The 20,648-nt window shown below is 36.5% G+C and overlaps 2 protein-coding genes across 4 annotated transcripts; both read left to right on the top strand.

The window, feature by feature from the left end:
• The first annotated feature begins 59 nt into the window (after nucleotides 1–59).
• Nucleotides 60–1,870, top strand: med31 (mediator complex subunit 31). Its single transcript, XM_058758919.1, has 4 exons — nucleotides 60–261; nucleotides 545–619; nucleotides 864–960; nucleotides 1,196–1,870. The coding sequence occupies exons 1-4, from the start codon at nucleotides 240–242 to the stop codon at nucleotides 1,410–1,412; spliced, it is 411 nt and encodes a 136-aa protein (XP_058614902.1). The 5' UTR covers nucleotides 60–239; the 3' UTR covers nucleotides 1,413–1,870.
• A 1,748-nt stretch (nucleotides 1,871–3,618) lies between these two features.
• LOC131528635 (multidrug and toxin extrusion protein 1-like) lies at nucleotides 3,619–19,730 on the top strand. Of its 3 annotated transcripts, XM_058757922.1 has the most exons (18): nucleotides 3,619–3,735; nucleotides 3,811–4,009; nucleotides 4,300–4,401; nucleotides 4,487–4,555; nucleotides 4,631–4,779; nucleotides 4,919–4,961; nucleotides 5,435–5,479; nucleotides 5,709–5,806; nucleotides 5,893–5,990; nucleotides 6,272–6,385; nucleotides 6,498–6,565; nucleotides 6,979–7,087; nucleotides 13,758–13,833; nucleotides 14,036–14,105; nucleotides 14,203–14,335; nucleotides 14,903–14,997; nucleotides 15,071–15,149; nucleotides 15,252–19,730. In XM_058757922.1, exons 2-18 carry the CDS (start codon nucleotides 3,827–3,829, stop codon nucleotides 15,488–15,490), a joined length of 1,770 nt encoding a protein of 589 aa, XP_058613905.1. In that variant the 5' UTR covers nucleotides 3,619–3,735; nucleotides 3,811–3,826; the 3' UTR covers nucleotides 15,491–19,730. The 3 variants fall into 3 exon arrangements, with proteins under 3 accessions (XP_058613905.1, XP_058613907.1, XP_058613906.1); XM_058757924.1 differs by lacking the exon at nucleotides 15,071–15,149 and having other exon boundaries at nucleotides 15,252–15,461; XM_058757923.1 differs by lacking the exon at nucleotides 3,811–4,009 and having other exon boundaries at nucleotides 3,623–3,735.
• Nucleotides 19,731–20,648: the final 918 nt, after the last annotated feature.

Raw genomic sequence — 20,648 nt, 5'->3', positions numbered from 1 at the left:
ATTACAAACATGCTTACTGATAAATACAGTAGTGAGTGCACAGATATGACACAACGACGGAAAGTGATAATGTCGTAAAACACTTTTACTACACCAGCACTGGTTTTCCGGTAAATATGGCGGCTCCGTAGATCGCTTCAAACAAAAAGAAATATGTTGTCTCAGTAATCTTGTACGTACATTTAACTATCAAACATTTTCCAGCTGATACAATATCGTTTTCTCTCTCGTCATCTGCAATGGCTGGTGTTATGGAGACAGGTTTGTAATTTGTTGATAGTGACTGTAAACGTGTTATTTTCCTAATATTCGCCCGCAAACACAACGATAAGACAGTTGTTTTGGTAAACGAATACGGTTTTGATTTGATCGTGTGAGGCAATAAAACGTAAACATATTACTGTTTGTATTATGTTAAATATAATTTACATTATGAAGAATTAAATTAATAAGTGGGCTTGTCCCGAAATATATTACATTTCGTTCAAGCGATGTTATTTTAAATAAAAAGCATTGTTAACCCTCAAAATTCATAATTTCACAGAGGAGCAGGCAAGACATCGTTTCCAGCTTGAGTTGGAGTTTGTTCAGTGCCTAGCGAACCCAAACTACCTGAACTGTAAGAGCAAAAATGACATTGTTTTTTTTATTATTATTTGCTTATTTAAAATACTTGGTTACAGTAATCCAGAAATGGAAATAATTCAGGCATTTCACTTATTAGTTTACCTCTAGCAGTTTGAATAACTAAATTTATATTAACATGTTATTTCTATCGTTAAATTTAGAAGATTGGTCTTGTGTGTTTTCACGTGTGTTGTGGATTTAAATCTCTTAAAATTATTCTGTTTTTCATCCTGCAGTTTTGGCTCAAAGAGGTTACCTGAGAGAGAAGCCTTTTGTCAATTACTTGAAGTATCTACTTTACTGGAAAGAACCAGAATATGCTAAATTCCTGAAGTAAGTTCATGTTTTACTTTTTTTTTTTTTTTTAATCTTAATTACATATTATTTTGTAAACTCATGTCATGTGAAAATTGATAAAGAATGACCATTTATTTATTATATATTCTTATATGCTAGACCTCAGCTGACTAAAGATGTCCAGACATTCCTCAATAAATAAATTTTCCTCTTACAGTGATTGTCATATTACACTTCTGTACAACGTAGTCTAAATCTTTTATTTCCTTAGATATCCTCATTGTCTGCACATGTTAGAGCTATTGCAGTATGAGCATTTCCGAAAGGAGCTGGTGAATGCGCAGTGTGCCAAGTTCATAGACGAACAGCAGATCCTGCACTGGCAGCATTACTCCCGGAAGCGGACACGCTTGCAGCAAGCGCTCGTGGAGCAGCAGCAGCAACAGCAGCCACAGGCTCCATCCCATGGCAACACCACATCCAAATGAAGCAGTCAACATGCTCCTGATGGGAATTATTCTTTCACAAAAGCTTTTTTTTTTTTCTTTTTGTAAAAAGTCGTCTTCAAATGGGCTTTTTCCAAATTTTAAATAGGACTTGGACTTTTAGACTGCTCTCTGTAGGCCCATAAAGTTGTGTGTGTTTATGAACAACCGGAGAGAAAGGTAAAAGAGCTTCTAAGAAGGTAAGAGGACAGTGATTAGATTGCTGTCTTACAGTTGGTTTTGCATTGTAAAAGAAATCACACTTATGAACTGAAATGTATTTAAATTCTGCATCAAACTTTGTTTCTTTTTTACCAGCTCCACATGTTATATGCTTTATCATTTGTCATATATATATATATATATATATATATATGATATTTGTATTATGTTTCTGTGTGCATTTTGGACAAAAATGGAAACCCAAATAAAGAAAAATAAGGCAATTTTTAAAGCCAATAATTCTATTGCATTACTTTGTCCTAAAATAAATCAATCAATTTGAATCTACATATGATGAAAACATTTAAATATGGGGGATAAGCACATTTGTTCTCACTGTCTGAACAATTTTTACACTGTGGAATCAAAGAAAATGAGGAAGCTGACTCTGCTGCAAAAGAAGCGTTATGGGCAGACTTCGAAATTTGTGGAGTACCTCCTATGGATTTAAAACCAATAATTTGTTCCTATGTTAATAACAAATGACAAACAGAGTGGGATCTATATATAATGAATAAACTCCCTGAAATTAGACCCAATGTTCGAAAAATAAATTCTATAACTTTTCCAATCGATGGGACCAGATTGTTTATACCTGCTGTAGAATAGGTCATTCCAGGATGACACATTAGTTTTTAAAACTAGAAGATCCTCCAAACATGTTGCCTCTGCCAAAACCCTTTATCCATGAAGCGTGTTTTATTACATTGTGCTGGTTTTAACTCTGTGAGAAAACTTTTTAGCTCTTTTGAAGAGTTAAGCCAAATAAAGTTTTAGAGTTTGTAGCAAAAATAAACTGTAAAAACATGACATAATTCAGCCTTTTTGGCATGAAAATAGCCACAGAAGCTGGCATGGCGTTAAACACAAACAAACAATCTTAACATTTTTATGGTTTAGAGTTTGTTTAAATTATTTTTTCTGCATGTAGGTAATTATAAATTTAATTTTTTTTTTTTTTTCCTGTGAGAAAAAGATTTGCCAATAACAAATTTAAGTTTGTTTATAGGTGTGTAAAAGTGTCTTTTACACCCTTAAAGGAATATATATATATATATATATATATATATATATATGTCACGTCACTATATACATGACACTAATATTATATATAATAAATTAAATTTTATATAATATTAGTGACATGTATATAGTGACACACACACACACACACACACATATATATATATATATATATATATATATATATATATATATATACTGTATGTATATACAGTATATATAAATAAAATCATTGCAGGGGATCAATTGGTTAGCAAGTGATGTAATGCTAAATTTCTCCAAATCTTTTCCAGTGAAGAAACAAATTCCTCAACATGTTTGATGGCCTGAGGGTAAGTAAATTTACAGAAAACTTTCATTTTTGGGTGAACTATTCCTTTAAGATAATCTGATATAACCTCTGAACCCTGAACTCCTCAGCATTTTAAACACTGTTCATATGAACATCAGAAATATTCAAAGTTCTGTGCAGGATTATGTTAAATGTTCACAAGCTCCTCACATTCTTTTGTGTAACCAACACAGCAGGGCTTTTACAAACTTGAAAGAGGTGAAAGTAAGCCCTCCAGTGGTTGCTGAGGTAAAGCACAGAAATCATGCTGAATATATTCTTATTCAGGGACCTGCAGTCAGTGGCAGTACAGTTTTGCAGTTTTGGAAGAATAATTTCACTATATTGTGACCTGACGTTATGTATAAGTGTATAACCTATGTATAACCTTTTCTTATGTATAAGTGCATAATCTCTAGATGTATTCCTAGAGAAAGTCATCCTAGAAAAAACGTCCTGCCATTAAATGTATCTTATCTGCACCACAAGGTTTTCAGAATTCAAATGTTATGACCAACTCACACAGCTATCAGCACCACATGATGACCTGCTCTGAGCACAGAGGAAACTTTCAGTGTTAGGCGGGTGTTATTTGGGATGATGTTGGTGTCCCTTTAATGAAACCTGACCTGCACATGCACTGACTGCTGTTTATATACTAACTTTGTGTACTACAACAGGAAGAAGCTTTAGCCAGACAGATTTGAAAGTGTTTCTTTTGAAAAGACTCCCTGTGGCAGACCTTTTAAGGTATGTATTTTAATTTAATATATATGTAGATATATTTGTTTTATGGTCAACCAAGTAAAAACTTTGTTGTCACAGGGGGCTGGCTTCAGATATGGAAATGGACAGTATTAACACAGAAACCCAGATAAATGCATACCCAAAACAGGAAATAAGCCATGTTGCTCAGTCAAATTCACAGAGTGTTTGTGATGAATGTCGAAGAAAACTCAGAAGTTTGTTACCGGTAAATTATAAAGAAGAAATTTTAGAGCTTCTAAAACTGGCTGGACCAGTGGTAAGTGTGAATATTACGTTGACAAAAGTGTCAAAAGTAAATTAGATATAGCATTGAATTGTTATTGATTTTTTTAAGTATAACAATTTAATTCAGTTAATTTATTAATTCTGTTTTCATTAATATGTTTCAATTAATATATTTTCAAATTAATGTATTGTGCCATGTTCAGTTAATTCATGTCACTTAAGATCCAGTGTAGAGTCAAATTAAGGCCTTATAATGAATTTTAACTGACAGTGAAAATGTATTGTAACTGTTATACAGTAAATGTTCTCCTCTTCGTGCAGTTTATATCTCAGCTGATGATCTTTCTGGTCAGCTTTATCAGCACTGTGTTCTGTGGACACTTGGGGAAAACTGAACTGGCCAGTGTGGCTCTGGCTATTGCTGTGAGTTCACAAAATAACTTCATTATGGCAACCATTAAAACTCTCATTGCATTTGTAAATACCGGTACATCCTTTTTGCTCACAGGTTATTAATGTGTCTGGCATCTCCATCGGTTCTGGATTGGCATCTGCATGCGATACACTCATCTCTCAGGTAATGTCTCTCTTCAGTAATGTGAGTGTCATTTGTACTATAATGATTTCATCTGAATTGAATTGTGTCCTCCAGACGTTTGGCAGTAATAATCTGAAGCGGGTGGGTGTAATACTGCAGAGAGGGATTCTCATCCTCCTGTTGGCCTGTTTCCCCTGCTGGGCGCTGCTCATCAACACAGAGCCCATCCTGCTGGCTGTCCGACAGAGTCCCAGTGTGGCCAGGTCTGACACTTTCAACATTTACTGGATGTTATGCATTAACTAATGTTCCTGTTTAGCAAAACGGTGGTATTAAATTATGCAAGTATTTCATCTTGTTTAAACAAGATTCTTTAACTGTGTGTGTTTTTTCTTTCAACAGTCTGTCACAACTCTATGTAAAAATATTCATGCCTGCTCTGCCTGTAAGTGACACATTAAACTTTTTTGCACACTATCATTTACACTGCCATTAACATTAAACATTCACAAACATTAAAGGAACAGTTCACCAAAAAAATAGTAAATGTAAAGTAATCGTCTACTCAAAGCTCATGCTGCTCCAAACTTATATGATTTCCAGTGAATAACTCTTTAAATTTCACTCAGAGTTCCTCACACAAAGCTTGACTTTGACTTTACAAAGACTTTGCAAGAATACTTCACACGGGTCACATTAACGGCTTTTGTTGTATAGTTTTGTGGTTCTTTTTAGCCTTTTTGGAGCTTGACAGTTGCCTGAGTATTTTGTGTTTTGGGGAAAATATCTCCTTTACCTTTTGGAATGACATGAGAATGAGTAAACAATGAGATATTTAGTTATGTTTTCCTGCCAATTTCCAGCAATAAGTTTCTTATTTTTATTTTTTTCTTCTTATTATTTTTTTTAAACATACAGGCTGCCTTTATGTATCAGCTGCAGGGCTTGTATCTTCAAAATCAGGTAACCTCCATTTTTTTGGAGTTTTTACATTTGTGTATTTGGCGACGCTTTTATTCAAAGTGACTTACATTGCATTTAAGCATTAAAGTAATAAATTTAATGAGTTTATGCTTTACTTGGTAATGAAACTTATGACTTTGGCGTTGCTAGATCTATGCTTTGCTGTTTGAGTACTGTTATACTGTATATTGCTGTGATCCTGATGGCCGTTTTTTCTTTGTTTGTTTAGGGTATTATTTGGCCTCAGATCATCACAGGAGCAGCAGGAAATGTCCTCAATGCTTTAATAAACTACATCTTCCTTCATCTTCTTGATTTTGGTGTGGCGTAAGAAGCTGTCTGGATTCTGTATATTCTATATTTAGAGACTATGTTTTCTTCATTATTTGAATGATAACCTGATGTGTTCACAGAGGATCTGCTGCTGCAAATGCAATTTCCCAGTATTCCTTGGCAGTGATTCTTTATTTGTTCATCCGTTGTATGGGCCTGCATAAAGCCACCTGGGGTGGTGAGTTTCTCCTGTGCATTTCTGCAGAGATCTGTTTCCTAGTTCTGTATCTTGGAAAAAAGTTTGACAGCACAGCAGTTTGTATTTAGTACTTTTAATGCACATTCTACAAGACTAGTTTCCTCATATTCACACGGGTGTCATTAATAAACTATGTACGCTGTTTTGACCAGTGAATAATTGGTTTAAATTCTGTTTGTTGTTAATTAGTCTGTTATTTCAATGTGTGTTATTTTTCTTCCATGTGTTCTGCTGATATTGCCTCAAACACACACCATTAGGCTGGTCTCGTGACTGTTTGCATGAATGGGGTGCCTTCATTTGCTTGGCTTTTCCCAGCATGCTCATGCTTTGTGCGGAGTGGTGGACATACGAGATTGGTGGATTCCTTGCAGGTTTGTAAACTTTCTGTGTATTTATTTCATTGTATTTTTATTTATTTATTTTTTTAAATATTTGACACATTTGATAAATATTGGTGTATTTTACTCCCCACTTTTATTGCAGGACTCATCAGTGAAGGCGAGCTCGGGGCTCAGTCTGTCGTCTATGAACTGGCCAGCATTATGTACATGGTACTGCCAGTGTTACATGGTCTGACCTGATTTTGCTTAATAGCATGTGTTCCTGACTGGATCAACCTCTTTTATTGGTCCCAGAAACAAACCCAACACTAACTTCAAAATCCGAAACAATTCCTTAAACAAAAAGCATGTACCACAGTTTCCACAAAAAAATAAAAATAAATAAACGGCATGACTGTGTTCAACTCTGATAATAATAATGCTCAATGTTTCTTGATCAGCAAATCAGCATATTAGATTTTTTAAAGTATCATGTGACACTGAAGACTGGAGCTAATGGCTGCTGAAAATTCAGCTTTGCCATCACAGGAATTTTTTAAAATATATTTTCATAGAAAACATTGCCAAAAAGTAGCCCAGTTTGCCATTGGTTACCAAGTCATTGTTTCCTCCTTGTCATTCAGTTTCCACTGGGATTTGCAGTGGCAGCCGGTGTGAGGGTGGGAAATGCACTTGGAGCTGGAAACACAGAACAAGCCAAGCTGTCTGCCAAACTGTCTTTAGTCTGTGGACGTAAGTGGTCATTTCAACAGCTTTAAATGATGCTGAATAGGTATAATTATTTGGAAATCTGCCGATATATCAGTGCAATATCACATAGAACATGTTTCATCAATTATTGTTGAAATGAAACAAAGTATTAATTTATTTATTTATTTTTTCCGATTTGGTAATATTTTCTATGGAAGCCCGTTTCTGCCACAAAAAAAGGTTATTGCGACTTCTTATCTCACAATTCCGACTTTTTTTCTCATAATTGCATGATACAAACTCGCAATTCTGCCTTTTTTTCTCAGAATTCTCGCAATTGCGAGTTAAAAAGTCATAATTCTGAGATATAAACTCGCAATTGCGAGACAAAGTCGCAATTCTGAGAAATAAAGTCAGAACTGCGAGATATAAACACAATTCTGAGAACATATCAGTCTTTTTTTCCCCCTAAAAACTGGACTTTAACTCGCAATTGCGAGTTTATATCTCGCAATTCTGACTTTTTTTCTCAGAATTGTGAGATATAAACTGGCAATTGCGAGAAAAAAAGTCAGAATTGCGAGTTTATATCTCACAATTCTGTGAAAAAAAAGTAATGAGTCGCAATAACCTTTTTTTTTTTTTTTTATTCAGTGGCGGAAACGGGCTTCCATTATTATCACTAGCAACATTTTCATTACATTTTCAGAACTCAGTACTAATATCACAACAAATCATCAAAAGTGCACTTTTTTTTTTCAAACATTTCATATTTTCAATTGCCTTAGTACAGTACACACAATCACAAATTATCCTTTTCACACAAAATAAGTGTTTCATAAATGTTTCATTCACAGTAACTACAGTATCTCACAAAAGTGAGTACACCCCTCACATTTCAGCAAACATTTTAGTATATCTTCTCAAGGGACAATACAATAGAAATGAAACTTATATATATATATATATATATATATATATATATATTATAGTCAATGTGCAACTTGTATAGCAGTACAAATTTACTGTCCTCTAAAAATAACTCAACATATAGCCATTATTGTCTAAATAACTGGCAACAAAAATGAGTACACCCTAAGGAACATGTCAAAACTGTGTCCAAAGTGTCAATATTTTGTTGGGGCACCATTGTTATCTAGCACTGCCTTAATCCTCCTGGGCATGGAATTCACCAGAGCTGCACAGGTTGTTGCTGGGATCCTCTTTCACTCCTCCATAATGACATCACAGAACTGCTGGATGTTAGACACATGGCGCTTCTCCACCTTCCACTTGAGGATGCTCAATAGGGTTCAGGTCTGGAGACATACTTGGCCACTCCATCACCTTCAGCTTCAGCTTCATCAGCAAGGCAGTTGTCATCTTGGCGGTGTGTTTGGAGTTGTTATTATGTTGGAAAACTGCCGTTCGGTCCAGTTTCTGAAAGGTGGGCATCATGCTCTGCTTCAGAATGTCACAGTACATGTTGGAATGCATGTTTCCCTCAATGAACCGCAGCTCCCCAGTACCAGCAGCACTCATGCAGCCCCAGACCATGATGCTACCAGGGAAGCCAGGACAACATTTCACAGCCACCGGAAACACCAGAGCCAGAGCCCGTCTCACCAGACACACTATCCCTCTCTCCAGAATCTCCACTTCTAAGCTTCTCACAGAAAATGGAGGAACTGGTGTATGCTGGGACCAAACTCTCCCACTCTTTGCTGCAAGCCCCCAGATACCAACTAAAAAACGGCAGGCCCCACAACCACCAAAGACTGCAGGCCCAGCTCTCCCTCCTCCTCCTGTGAGAGCTCTCCGACCGCTGCCACAACGCCAGGGCCCAAACCCTGCTCCATCGGCTGTAGGTGAACCAAAAACAACTGATAACAGCTCTCAGTGATATGTGTTGGGTCCCCGCTATATTAGCAGCAACATTCATAAATGTTCACAGAACAAGCGGGAACCCAGTGTGCCTGTAGCCTTCTATATTTCTTTTTTATCACGTGATAGAAAGTCTAAGGCCTTGTCAAGCCGTACGGCTGACCCATCTAATCTGCGGCCTATAATGCGTCAATCTAAGATTGCTGTGGAGACAAAATGTAATTCCATCAAGTTAGCATTTTTAAACATTCGCTCACTAAAAAATAAATCATTTCTGATCAATGATTTAATAACCACAAACAACCTGGATTTTATGTTTCTAAATGAAACATGGCTTGAAGACAGCTGCAGTGCAACAGTCCTCAATGAAACAGCCCCTCCTAACTTTAATTTTACAAGTGTCTGCAGGACTGTTAGGAGAGGTGGAGGTGTAGCTGCTCTATTTAAAGATGTTTATCAATGCAAGCAAGTGTCATTTGGTCAGTATTTGTCTTTTGAATACCTAGGTATTGTGCTGAAAGGTGCTCCACGCATTCTGTTTATCATTATTTACAGGCCTCCAAAATACTCTCCAGCCTTTGTTGAAGAGTTCACAGAACTGTTATCAATGATTTCCTCAGAGTTTGACTGTTTTACTATTGCAGGGGATTTTAATATTCACATAGATAATGCAGAAATCAAAACTGCAAAATAAATTATAACTGTTTTAAACACTTTTGACCTGATCCAGCATGTGCATGGACCCTCGCACAATCGTGGACACACTCTAGATTTACTCATCAGTAGAGGTCTAAACATTTCATCCATTGTTATTAAGGATGTAGCACTATCTGATCACTTCTTTATTTTCTTTGATATATTGATCTCTGTTACCACTGAATCTAGATCTGTCTCTGTCAGAAAGAGATGCATTAATGAGAACACTAGTGCGCTATTTATGAAGGCTATATCTTTAATACCAAGCATTTCTGCAGACTCTGTTGATCTTCTCCTGGATTCATTTAACTCAAAAGTTAAGAATGTTATTGATGATATTGCTCTGGCAAGGGTCTGCAAGAAGAATGGCAGACAAAAATCACCATGGAGAAAATCAACAGCAGTTCAGAGTATGAAAAGACAATGCAGAAAAGCTGAGCGGATGTGGCGGAAGACAGACCTTCTTCTCAAACCTTATAAACAGTAACATAAACAACTCTCGCACTCTTTTTGCTACTGTGGAGAGACTGACAAACCCCCCAAATTCCCAGTGAAATGCTCTCCGACAGTAAATGCAATGAGTTTGCTACCGTCATTTCTGAGAAGATCAATAATATCAGAAAGGAGATTGGCATATCTAGTTTTGCAGAGGTCACACAGATTCGACCGCAATTTCAAAAAGAAGTAACTATGTCTGTTTTTGAAGCAATTGATAGCAAAATTTTGAGATAAATAGTACAGCACCTTACATCGTCAACATGCTATCTTGACACACTTCCCACATCTTTTTTAGAAGCAGATCTCTTAGAAGTGGTGAATGCCTCACTTCTTTCTGGGACTTTTCCAAACTCCCTGAAAACTGCAGGGAGTTTTGCCCCTTCTGAAAAAGCGCAATCTTGATAACACCATGTTGAACCACTATAGACCAATATCAAATCTTCCTTTCATAGGTAAGATTATTGAAAAAGTCATTTTTAATCAGCTGAACAACTACTTAAACTCAAATGGATACCTGGACAATTTTCAATCTGGTTTCCGAGAACATCATAGCACAGAGACCGCGCTTATTAAGATAATAAATGATATTCGCTTCAATTCTGATTCTGGCAAAATATCAGTGCTGGTACTACTAGATCTTAGTGCTGCGTTTGACACTGTTGATCATAACATACTTCTAGAGAGACTGGAAAACTGGGTCGGGCTTTCTGGGATGGTACTCAAATGATTCAGGTCATACTTAGAAGGTAGAGGTTATTATGTGAGTATAGGAGAGCATAAGTCTAAGTGGACGTCCATGACATGCGGAGTCCCACAAGGCTCAATTCTTGCACAGCTCTTGTTTAGCCTGTATATGCTCCCACTAAGTCAAATAATGAGAAAGAACCAAATTGCCTATCTCAGCTATGCTGATGATACCCAGATTTACCTAGCCTTATCTCCAAATGACTATAGCCCCATTGACTCCCTCTGCCAATGCATTGAAGAAATAAACTGTTGGATGTGCCAGAACTTTCTTCAGTTAAACAAGGAGTAAACTGAAGTCATTGCATTTGGAAACAAAGATGAAGTTCTCAAGGTGAATGCATACCTTGAGTCTAGGGGTCAATCAACTAAAAACCAATTCAAAAATCTTGGGGTGTTTCTGGAGACAGACCTTAGTTTTAGTAGTCATGTCAAAGCAGTAACTAAATCAGCATACTATCATCTCAAAAACATTGCAAGAATTAGATGTTTTGTTTCCAGTCAAGACTTGGAGAAACTTGTTCATGCCTTTATCACCAGCAGGGTGGATTATTGTAATGGTCTCCTCACCGGCCTTCCAAAGAAGACCATTAGACAGCTGCAGCTCATCCAGAACGCTGCTGCCAGGATTCTGACTAGAACCAGAAAATTTGAGCATATCACACCAGTCCTCAGGTCCTTACACTGGCTTCCAGTTACATTTAGGATTGATTTTAAAGTACTTTTACTCGTTTATAAATCTCTCAATGGCCTAGGACCTAAATACATTGGAGATATGCTCACTGAATATAAACCTAACAGACCACTCAGATCATTAGGATCGAGTCAGTTAGAAATACCAAGGGTTTACACAAAACAAGGGGAGTCCGCTTTTAGCTATTATGCCACCCGCAGTTGGAACCAGCTTCCAGAAGAGATCATATGTGCTAAAACATTAGCCACTTTTAAATCCAGACTCAAAACTCATCTGTTTAGCTGTGCATTTGTTGAATGAGCACTGCGCTACGTCTGAACTGATTGCACTATGTATAATCATTTTCTATTCTTAAATGTTTAAAAAAAAAAAAAATCAATTTTTAAATCACTTTTTTATTGTTGTGATTATGATTTTTTTTAATTCCTTGTTATTATTATTATTTTTAATGACTGTTTCACTTCCTTTTATGTAAAGCACTTTGAATTACCACTGTGTATGAAATGTGCTATATAAATAAACTTGCCTTGCCTTGCCTAATTCATGCTCTTGGACAGATTGTCCTCAGCAAACTGTTTGCAGGCTTTCTTGTGAGCCAGCTTCAGAAGAGGCTTCCTTCTGGGATGACGGCCATGCAAACTTACTTGTTGCAGTGTGCGGAGTATGGTCTGAGCACTGACAAGCTGACCTTCCGCTTCTGCAACCTCTAAAGCGATGCTGGCAGCACTCATGCATCTGTTTTTGAAGCCAGTTTCTGCACCTAAAGTACAACACGAGGTCTCAACTTCTTTGATCGACCCTTGTTAGGCCTGTCTGAGTGGAACCCGTCTTGGAAAACCTCTTTATGCCACTGTACTGTAACTCAGTTTCAGGGTGTTACCGAACTTTTAGGCTATCTTTGTGGAGAGCAGCAATTCTGATTCTCAAATCCTCAGAGAGTTCTTTGCCATGAGGTGCCATGTTGAAAATCCAGTGGTCAGTATGAGAGAACTGTACTCAAAGCACCAAACTGGTTTAACCAAAATGTTTAACTGCTCTAATACAAGGTAAACAAATTTGTATGGTCCTGTCAAGCAGACAAAAACATGAACATGATAAATAGGACATGTGGCTTGGTTAAATGACGTATAGCTGTTATCACTGAGGGTGTATTCACTTTTGTAGCCAGTTATTTAGACAATATTGGCTATAATTTGATTTATTTTTAGAGGACAGTAAATTTGTACTGCTATACAAGCTACACATTGACTACTCTAAAATATATCTAAGTTTCATTTCTATAGTATTGTCCCTTGAGAAGATATACTAAAATGGTTGCTGAAATCTGAGGGGTGTACTCATTTTTGTGAGATACATACCTTTCATAAAGCTCTTACTATCAAACTTTTCATTTGCATGTCTTCTCATTCAATACATTTGTCTATTATTTAATCTAACTCATCTTAATGGTTAATCAGTGAACCATTTGGTGCATCTATAGAAGGGGGTCGGTTTAGGAGTAGGATTAGTGTATGAGGGATAGAATGTAGTTTGTACAGTATAAAACCCACTACTCTTATAGAATGTCACCATAATGATAGAAGTGTGTGTGTGAGCATGCGTACTTGGGAACAAATTATGGTTAAGTATACACACACACACACACACACACACACACAGGACATTTACTGCTTTTAGTGCTTTGACACAATCTGTATTGTTAAAAGCGCTATACAAATAAAGGTGACTTGACTTGACTGCATTGACAGTAAACTCTGTTCTAGCACAAAACCTTATGGCTATGTCATACCTTCATCACTCCTTTTGATACCGTAACATACTAGATAAATACTTTTACAAACATTATGGATTTTATGTAAGTTGTGTGAGTTTTATGTTGGTGTATTTTCTAACATGACAATTATTTCTGAATTACTGTAATTTGTAAAAAAAAATTAATTAATTAATTAAAAAAGACTCTTGATTGAAAATGTATAATTGTAATGAATTAGAATTGCATGATATCAGTTTTGAAAAGAATGACAAACAATTTTACAAGTGTGATCAGTTTAGATTTTTATACTAAGAGTTTTGAAAGTATACATGTGAAAATAGTACAAAGTGAATAAAAAACTGTAATATTATTGCAATGTTATATACAGTGATGTTTTACAGTCATTTTCTTTCAATACGTGATTCATTTCTCTTCTACTCTAGTACTTGTGTCCTGTGTGATTGCAACCATAATTGGAGCTACTAACAATGTTATTGGATACATCTTTAGCACAGATGAGTAAGTTACCAGAATTACTGTTAAACAGTACATCGTAGTCCACATGGTGATCTTATTATCTAACAGGGTTTTTTTTGTTGTTATTGTAAACATATGACAATGTTGAAATTATGTTGTATACAGTTTCTGTTGATTGTGTGGCTGGTTTTTCATTAAATGATGCAGAAGAGCTTTATGAGCTCTATAACTCTCTGTCTTGCAGGGAAATTGTCCTCAGAGTATCAGAGGTCATGGTCATGTATGGCTTTGTTCATCTATTTGATGCCACTTCTGTAAGTTTATTAATGTTCTTTAAACAAAGTTTGTACTCTTGAAAATAGTCCTATCATCTTTTAAGTATTTTTTTGTTTGTTTGTTTTGTGATTGTAGGCTATTGCAGGTGGCATTGTCAGAGGTGCTGGAAAGCAACTGCTTGGTGCTCTTTGTAACATTGTGGGATATTATTTTGTGGGATTTCCAATTGGAGTGTCCCTGATGTTTGCTCTCAACATGGGCATAATTGGTAATGAAGTAGATTGCTACATTAAAGCTACTTCATAATTTTGAAATATTGGAAATAGGAAGCTGTAATTTAAAAAAATAATTTATGTTTAAACTTATGCTATGATTTTCTTTCAAACGTGGAATACCAAAAGAGACATTTATTTATTTTAATTTGAATGCCTTTCCATACTCTAGTACTCTCTTAAAAATAAGGGTTAAAAGGTGGTGTTTTTTCAGCGATGTCATGGAAGAATTATTTGCATTCCCCAAAGAACCTTTCAGTGAACAGTTCCTAAAATAATAATTTTTTCTTAGCGTGAAGAACAGTTTAATAATCTGAAGAAACTTTTTCTCTATAGAAGCTTTTGTGCTATGGAAAGATTCTATGGATGTTAAAGCTTCTTCATTGAACCATAGATGCCACTAAAGAACCATTATTTTTAAGAGTGTAGATAACAGGTTTCTTTATGTTCTGATGCAATTTGTAGTGATACAGCTATTTAACGCTGTACACTATTGCTCTATATAAGTATTGTAACTAAGCCAATAAACAACATTGCCATGCTGAATACCTTTTTATTGTTAGGTCTGTGGATTGGGTTTTTTGCCTGTGTTTTCCTGCAGTCTTTGTTCTTCATCATCCTCATTTGCAAATTGGACTGGAAAAAAGTGACACAAGAGGTGAGACATTTTACTTCATCCACATCTAGTCTATTTGGATAGATGATGACTGCAGTCTTTATCTTATTTTCAGGCTTTAATCAGAGCAGGTGTACAAGTCCCTGAGACCAAAGTTGAATCTTACGCTATAGAAAATAAGGGCTATACAGAAGGTAGTTTGTTATATGATGACCTCAGTGGTCAAGAAAAAATGTCTTTCATCATGGACTTTGTCTGTTGACTGATTATGTTGTCTTTTGTTCATCCTTGAACAGAAGTACCACAGCAGTCCCAGCACACTGAAGAAGGCCAGACAGATGCGAACACAGACCTCGAAGGGCTCAGTAAAAGAGAAGGAGGAATAACAAATGCTGTTGCACTGGTCACAGTTGGCACAGTTTTGACCACCAAACAGCTGGTTGTCCGTCGAGGACTTGCGTTTTTCTTCATGCTGCTTATACTAGCTGGAGGGATTGTGTTAAATGGGGTGCTCACTGGATTTCTCAGAGTATAGTAAGTTCAGGGATTTGTAGGTATTGAAAATGTAAAAAAAGAAAAAAAAGAAAAAGCAAATGTAATAGTATTTGATGCAGATGTGTTTTCTTCTCCCATTCTGTGGTTTTAAAACATTGCAGGGGGGAAAAAAGAAAAAAATTATCTTTACAACTACAGAGATTCTGTTAGTTAAGACTTATGTGTTAAAACATACATATACATACATGTGTGTGTGTATATATATATATATATATATATTCATTTTTAATATTTTGTTGAGAATCCTTTGCAGGCAATGACTGCAATAAATCTGGAACTCATGGACATCACCAGAGACTGGGTTTCCTCCTTTGTGATGCATTGCCAGGCCTTTACTGCAGCTGACTTCAGCTGCTGTTTGTTTGTGGGTCTTTCTGCCTTTAGTTTTGTCTTCAGCAAGTAAAATGCATGCTCAATCGGGTTGTGATCAGGAGATTGACTCTGCCATTGCAAAATATTCCACTTTTTTACCTTCAAAAGCTCCTGGGTTGCTTTTGCTTTATGTTTTGGGTCAGCGTCCATTTGTACTATGAAGCATCGTCCAATCAACTTCCTGCTCCATTTGGCTGAATCTGGGCAGAGAGTATATCCATATACACTTCAGAAATAGTCTGGCTGCTTCTGTCTTCTGTCACATCATCAGTAAACACCAGTAACCCAGTGCCACTGGAAGCCATGCATGCTCATTCCATCACACTGCTCCACCATGTTTCACAGATGATGTTGTATGCTTTGGATCATGAGCTGTTCCAAGGGCCTTCTCCATATTTTTTTTTTTTCTTCCCGTCATTCTGGTACAGGTTGATCTTAATTTCAGCCGTCCAAAGAATGTTTTCCAGAAGTTGTCTGGCAACTTTTTAGATGTTTTTTGGCACCTAACCTGGCCTTGTTTGCACCTTGTGGTGAACCCTCTGTATTTGCTCTCGTGGAGTCTTCTCTTGATTGTAGACTTTGACTGTGACACGCCTACCTCCTGGAGAGTGTTCTTCACTTGGCTGGATGTTGTCAGAGGGTTTTTCTTTACCATGGAGAGGATCCTCCACCACTGGCTTTTTTTATGTTTCTGAGCTCACCAATGCATTCTTTTTTTCTCAGTATGTACCAAACTGTTGATTTGGCCACTCCGAATGTTCCTGCTATCTCTCTGATGGATTTGTTTTTGAAGCATTTTTGAGTATTTGAACCCTTTCCAACCATGACTGTATGATTTTGAGATCCATCTTTTCATACTGAGGACAACTGATGGGCTCATATGCAACTATTACAGAAGGTTAAAATGCTCACTGATGCTCCAGAAGGAAAAACCATGCATTAAGAGCCAGGGGTGAAAACTTTTTGAATTTGATGATCAGGGTAAATTTAACTTATTTTGTCACCTGGGGAGCATCTAACTATCTTCTGTAGCCTCTGAAGGTCAGTACTAAATGAAAAAAAAAAAAAAAAAAAAAGATGATGATGATATTTAGGCAAAATAAGAAAAATGTACACATCTCCATTCTGTTCAAAAGTTTCCACCACAACTAGGGCTGCAACAAACGATTATTTTGATAATCGATTAATCTAACGACTATTAGAACGATTAATCGACTAATCGTCGATTATTTCACTGATTAATCAATAGACTTTGATTGATTATTCAGCTTTTGCAATTAGTTAAAATATTAAGTTATACATATTCTAACATAAAGGTCAATTCAGCTTTAGAAAAAGCATATTATGTAATTACAATTATTATACAATTAATTGGTAACACTTTACAATAAGGTTCATTGGTTAACATTAGTTAACATGAACTAAGAATGAACAATACTTCTACAGCATTTATTAATATTGGTTAATGTTAATTTCAGCATTTACTAATGCATTTATAAAAATCACAAGTTGTGTTTTTTAACATTGGTAAATGCACTGTGAACTAACATGAACAAACAATGAATAATTATGAATAATAATTATTATTTTATTAACCAACATTAGCAAAGATTAATACATGAATTTAACAAATGTATTGTTCATTCATGTTAATTAATACATTACAATAAGGTATCATTTGTTAACATTAGTTAAAGTGTTACCAATTCATTATACAAATAGATGTATTTGGCACACAAAACGAGACACTCTTTCACCATTTAATTAGCTACATGGAAAAGTAACACACCATTCTGCCTAACATCTCCTTTTGTAAGTGATAAGAATCAAAATAAAGGTAAGTGATGAGATGCTTTGGATAAACTATTTTATTCAAAACATGTCTTAAAATAGCCTACCGTATAGGGTTATGATAATGATTTCTGTAAAACAAACTATCACTTTAATTAAATATTTTTTCCCCACTAATAAAAACATTTTATCATTAGCTAGCTCCACACTGGAGAGCTGATTTTTTTCAGAAAATCAAGTTGTAATTCTAACCGAAAGCGACACTGACTCTGGGTTTTCATGTTTAATACCGTAAAGCTGCTTGATTTAAGGCTACCTATTGCATAAAGTACTATATAAATAAACATGATGTTAACGGACTTTACCTGAGTACTGAACTGCAGAGCTAATGCAAACATCCACATCGTTGTAATCAGATGCATTTTTAACTGCTGCTGTCACACTGCTGTCAGTTTTTGTTGTTTTAATTTTGTTACTGAGAGGAAAGCGCGCAATATATATTTACATGTTCATCCAAACACTGCTCAGGTTCGGGTGTGTCGTCTTCTCTTTAATTGCATCCAGGAGATCTGAATTACAGTCTTGCGCTACAGCGTCACACTGGTCAAACCGCAGTATTGCAGGCTCTTACATTAGGTCATGTGAGATCAAACGATTACTCGACAACAAAAATATTTGTCGACAATTTTTTATTGTCGACGTTGTCGATAATGTCGACTAATCGTTCCAGCCCTAGTTGGATCTCAAAATTATACAGTCATTGTTGGAAAGGGTTCAAATACTCAAAAATGCTGGAAAACCAAAGAATTTATGGGACCTGAAGGATTTTTCTGAAGAACAGCAGGCCACAGCCATATCACCCTGCAGCCCAAGACCGGTTGCCCATGGAAGCTAAGCAAGGCTGAGCCTGGTCAGTACCTGGATGGGAGACCTCCTGGGAAAACTAGGTTGCTGTTGGGAGAGGTGTTAGTGAGGCCAGCAGGGGGTGCTCACCCTGCAGTCTGTGTGGGTCCTAACAGCCCAGTATAGTGACGGGGACACTATACTGTAAAAAAGCACCGTCTTTCGGATGAGACGTTAAAACCGAGGTCCTGACTCTCTGTGGTCATTAAAAATCCCATGACACTCATCGTAAAGAGTAGGGGTGTAACCCCGGTGTCCTGGCCAAATTCCCTCCACTGGCCCTTGTCAATCATGGCTTCCCAATAATCCCCATCCACTTGATTGGCTCTATGACACTCTCTCCTCTCCACCTGTAGCTGGTGTGTGGTGAGCGCACTGGCGCCGTTGTCCTGTGGCTGCCGTCGCATCATCCAAGTGGATGCTGCACACTGGTGGTGGTTGAGGAGAGACCCCCCACATGATTGTAAAGCGCTTTGGGTGTATTGCAATACACAATAAAGCGCTATATAAATGCCTCATTCATTCATTCAGTTTAACTGTTCAGGACAAACAAGGGACTCATGAACAACTATCACTAAACAAAAAAACACAGCTGTGGATCATTCAGATAAGAACGTATTAAGAATCAAGGGGATGTAAACTTTTGAACGGGGCCATTTTTATAAATTCAAATATTTTTTCTTGTGGACTATACAGTATGTAAACATTTTATGTGAAATATCTTATTCAGGTCAGTACTAAATAAACAATAACATGCATTGTTAATATAACAATAACATATAACAACATGATTCCTCTTATTTTTGTAAAATGATTAACATTTTGCAGATTCTGAAAGGGGGGTGTAAGCTTTTGACCTCAACTGTATTACTCAACTGTATTACTGTATTACTTCCTTGTTAACAATGTAGCTGTTTGATTGTACACTTAGCCAACTCCTGACCCTAAACAGACAGGCTGGTAACCCTCATGAAATATTTAACCTTTATTTCAATATATTCTATATACATATATCTCCTCTTTTGGAATAGAATTGGCTAGATGGCACAGTCCTGAAACTGCTGCCTCTGATTGTGCAAGAACATACTATTGAAATAATCACTAGATTTGCCCCATTAAATGGCATGTTTGAATAAAATAAATTGTGATTGATCGTTTTACATGTGAGTCTTTACATCACTTAATGTTTCTAAAGTTTTAGGGGGATTTATGGCATTTTTAAAATGTATTTGCCTCAATTTCTCAAAATTGTATACATGTTTATATAAAATAATATTTTATGTAAAAGTAGCCTAATTTTAACTACATTTCTCAGTTTCATTCATGGCGATAACATAAACAATTTTCCACAGTTTAGTAGAAGATTGCTGCCATCTACTGGAAAACAAATAATTTTAAAACTAAAACAACATGAAATTTAAACTAAAGCCATTTATGCATCCTCTCACTACTTTTTCATGTATATTTCTATATAGACATTAGTATTATAACAACGACAGCTAAAACACACTTTGTCAAATTTTAGGCTTAGTTTTTGCAATTATGCCACATTATTAGGTCAAATCTTAACTTGGTGTTATGTGTTATATGTGTGTATTTGTTTGTGATTGTTGATTGTGTCATGATGTCATTCCTTCTTTGCTTTGTGTGTTCTGTGTGGTAGCTGATTTTGTTTGACAAAAAACAGGAAAGTAATTTGTGTCTGTGAGAGCATGTGCACCACTGTTACGGGGCTGACGAGACGTGAGACGTGTGGATCCATGTGCAAGCTTTTATTGAAGAGAGACGTGGTCATAACAGGCAGGGTCAAACAATGGCAGACAGGTATATCAGAGGTAATGCAAAGACTAGTCCAAAACGGGCGTGGGTCATACGACAGTGAACAGTCACAAAGGGGGCTTGACAAGAGAGGTAATCCAAACGTAAGCGAAGGTCCAGGCAGGGGTAAACACAATCCGACTGAGGCAAGGCAAGGCAAGCCTAGGGATGGCTGACGCGAAGCTGACGTTTCGACACGGTGTCGAGATCCCGAAGCGCAGATGTTTCGAAACACTGCTCCGAAGCGTGATTCG

Source organism: Onychostoma macrolepis, chromosome 21, assembly GCF_012432095.1.
Source record: "Onychostoma macrolepis isolate SWU-2019 chromosome 21, ASM1243209v1, whole genome shotgun sequence".
NCBI classification, from domain to species: domain Eukaryota; kingdom Metazoa; phylum Chordata; class Actinopteri; order Cypriniformes; family Cyprinidae; genus Onychostoma; species Onychostoma macrolepis.
This window is presented reverse-complemented; position numbering and strand designations above follow the sequence as displayed.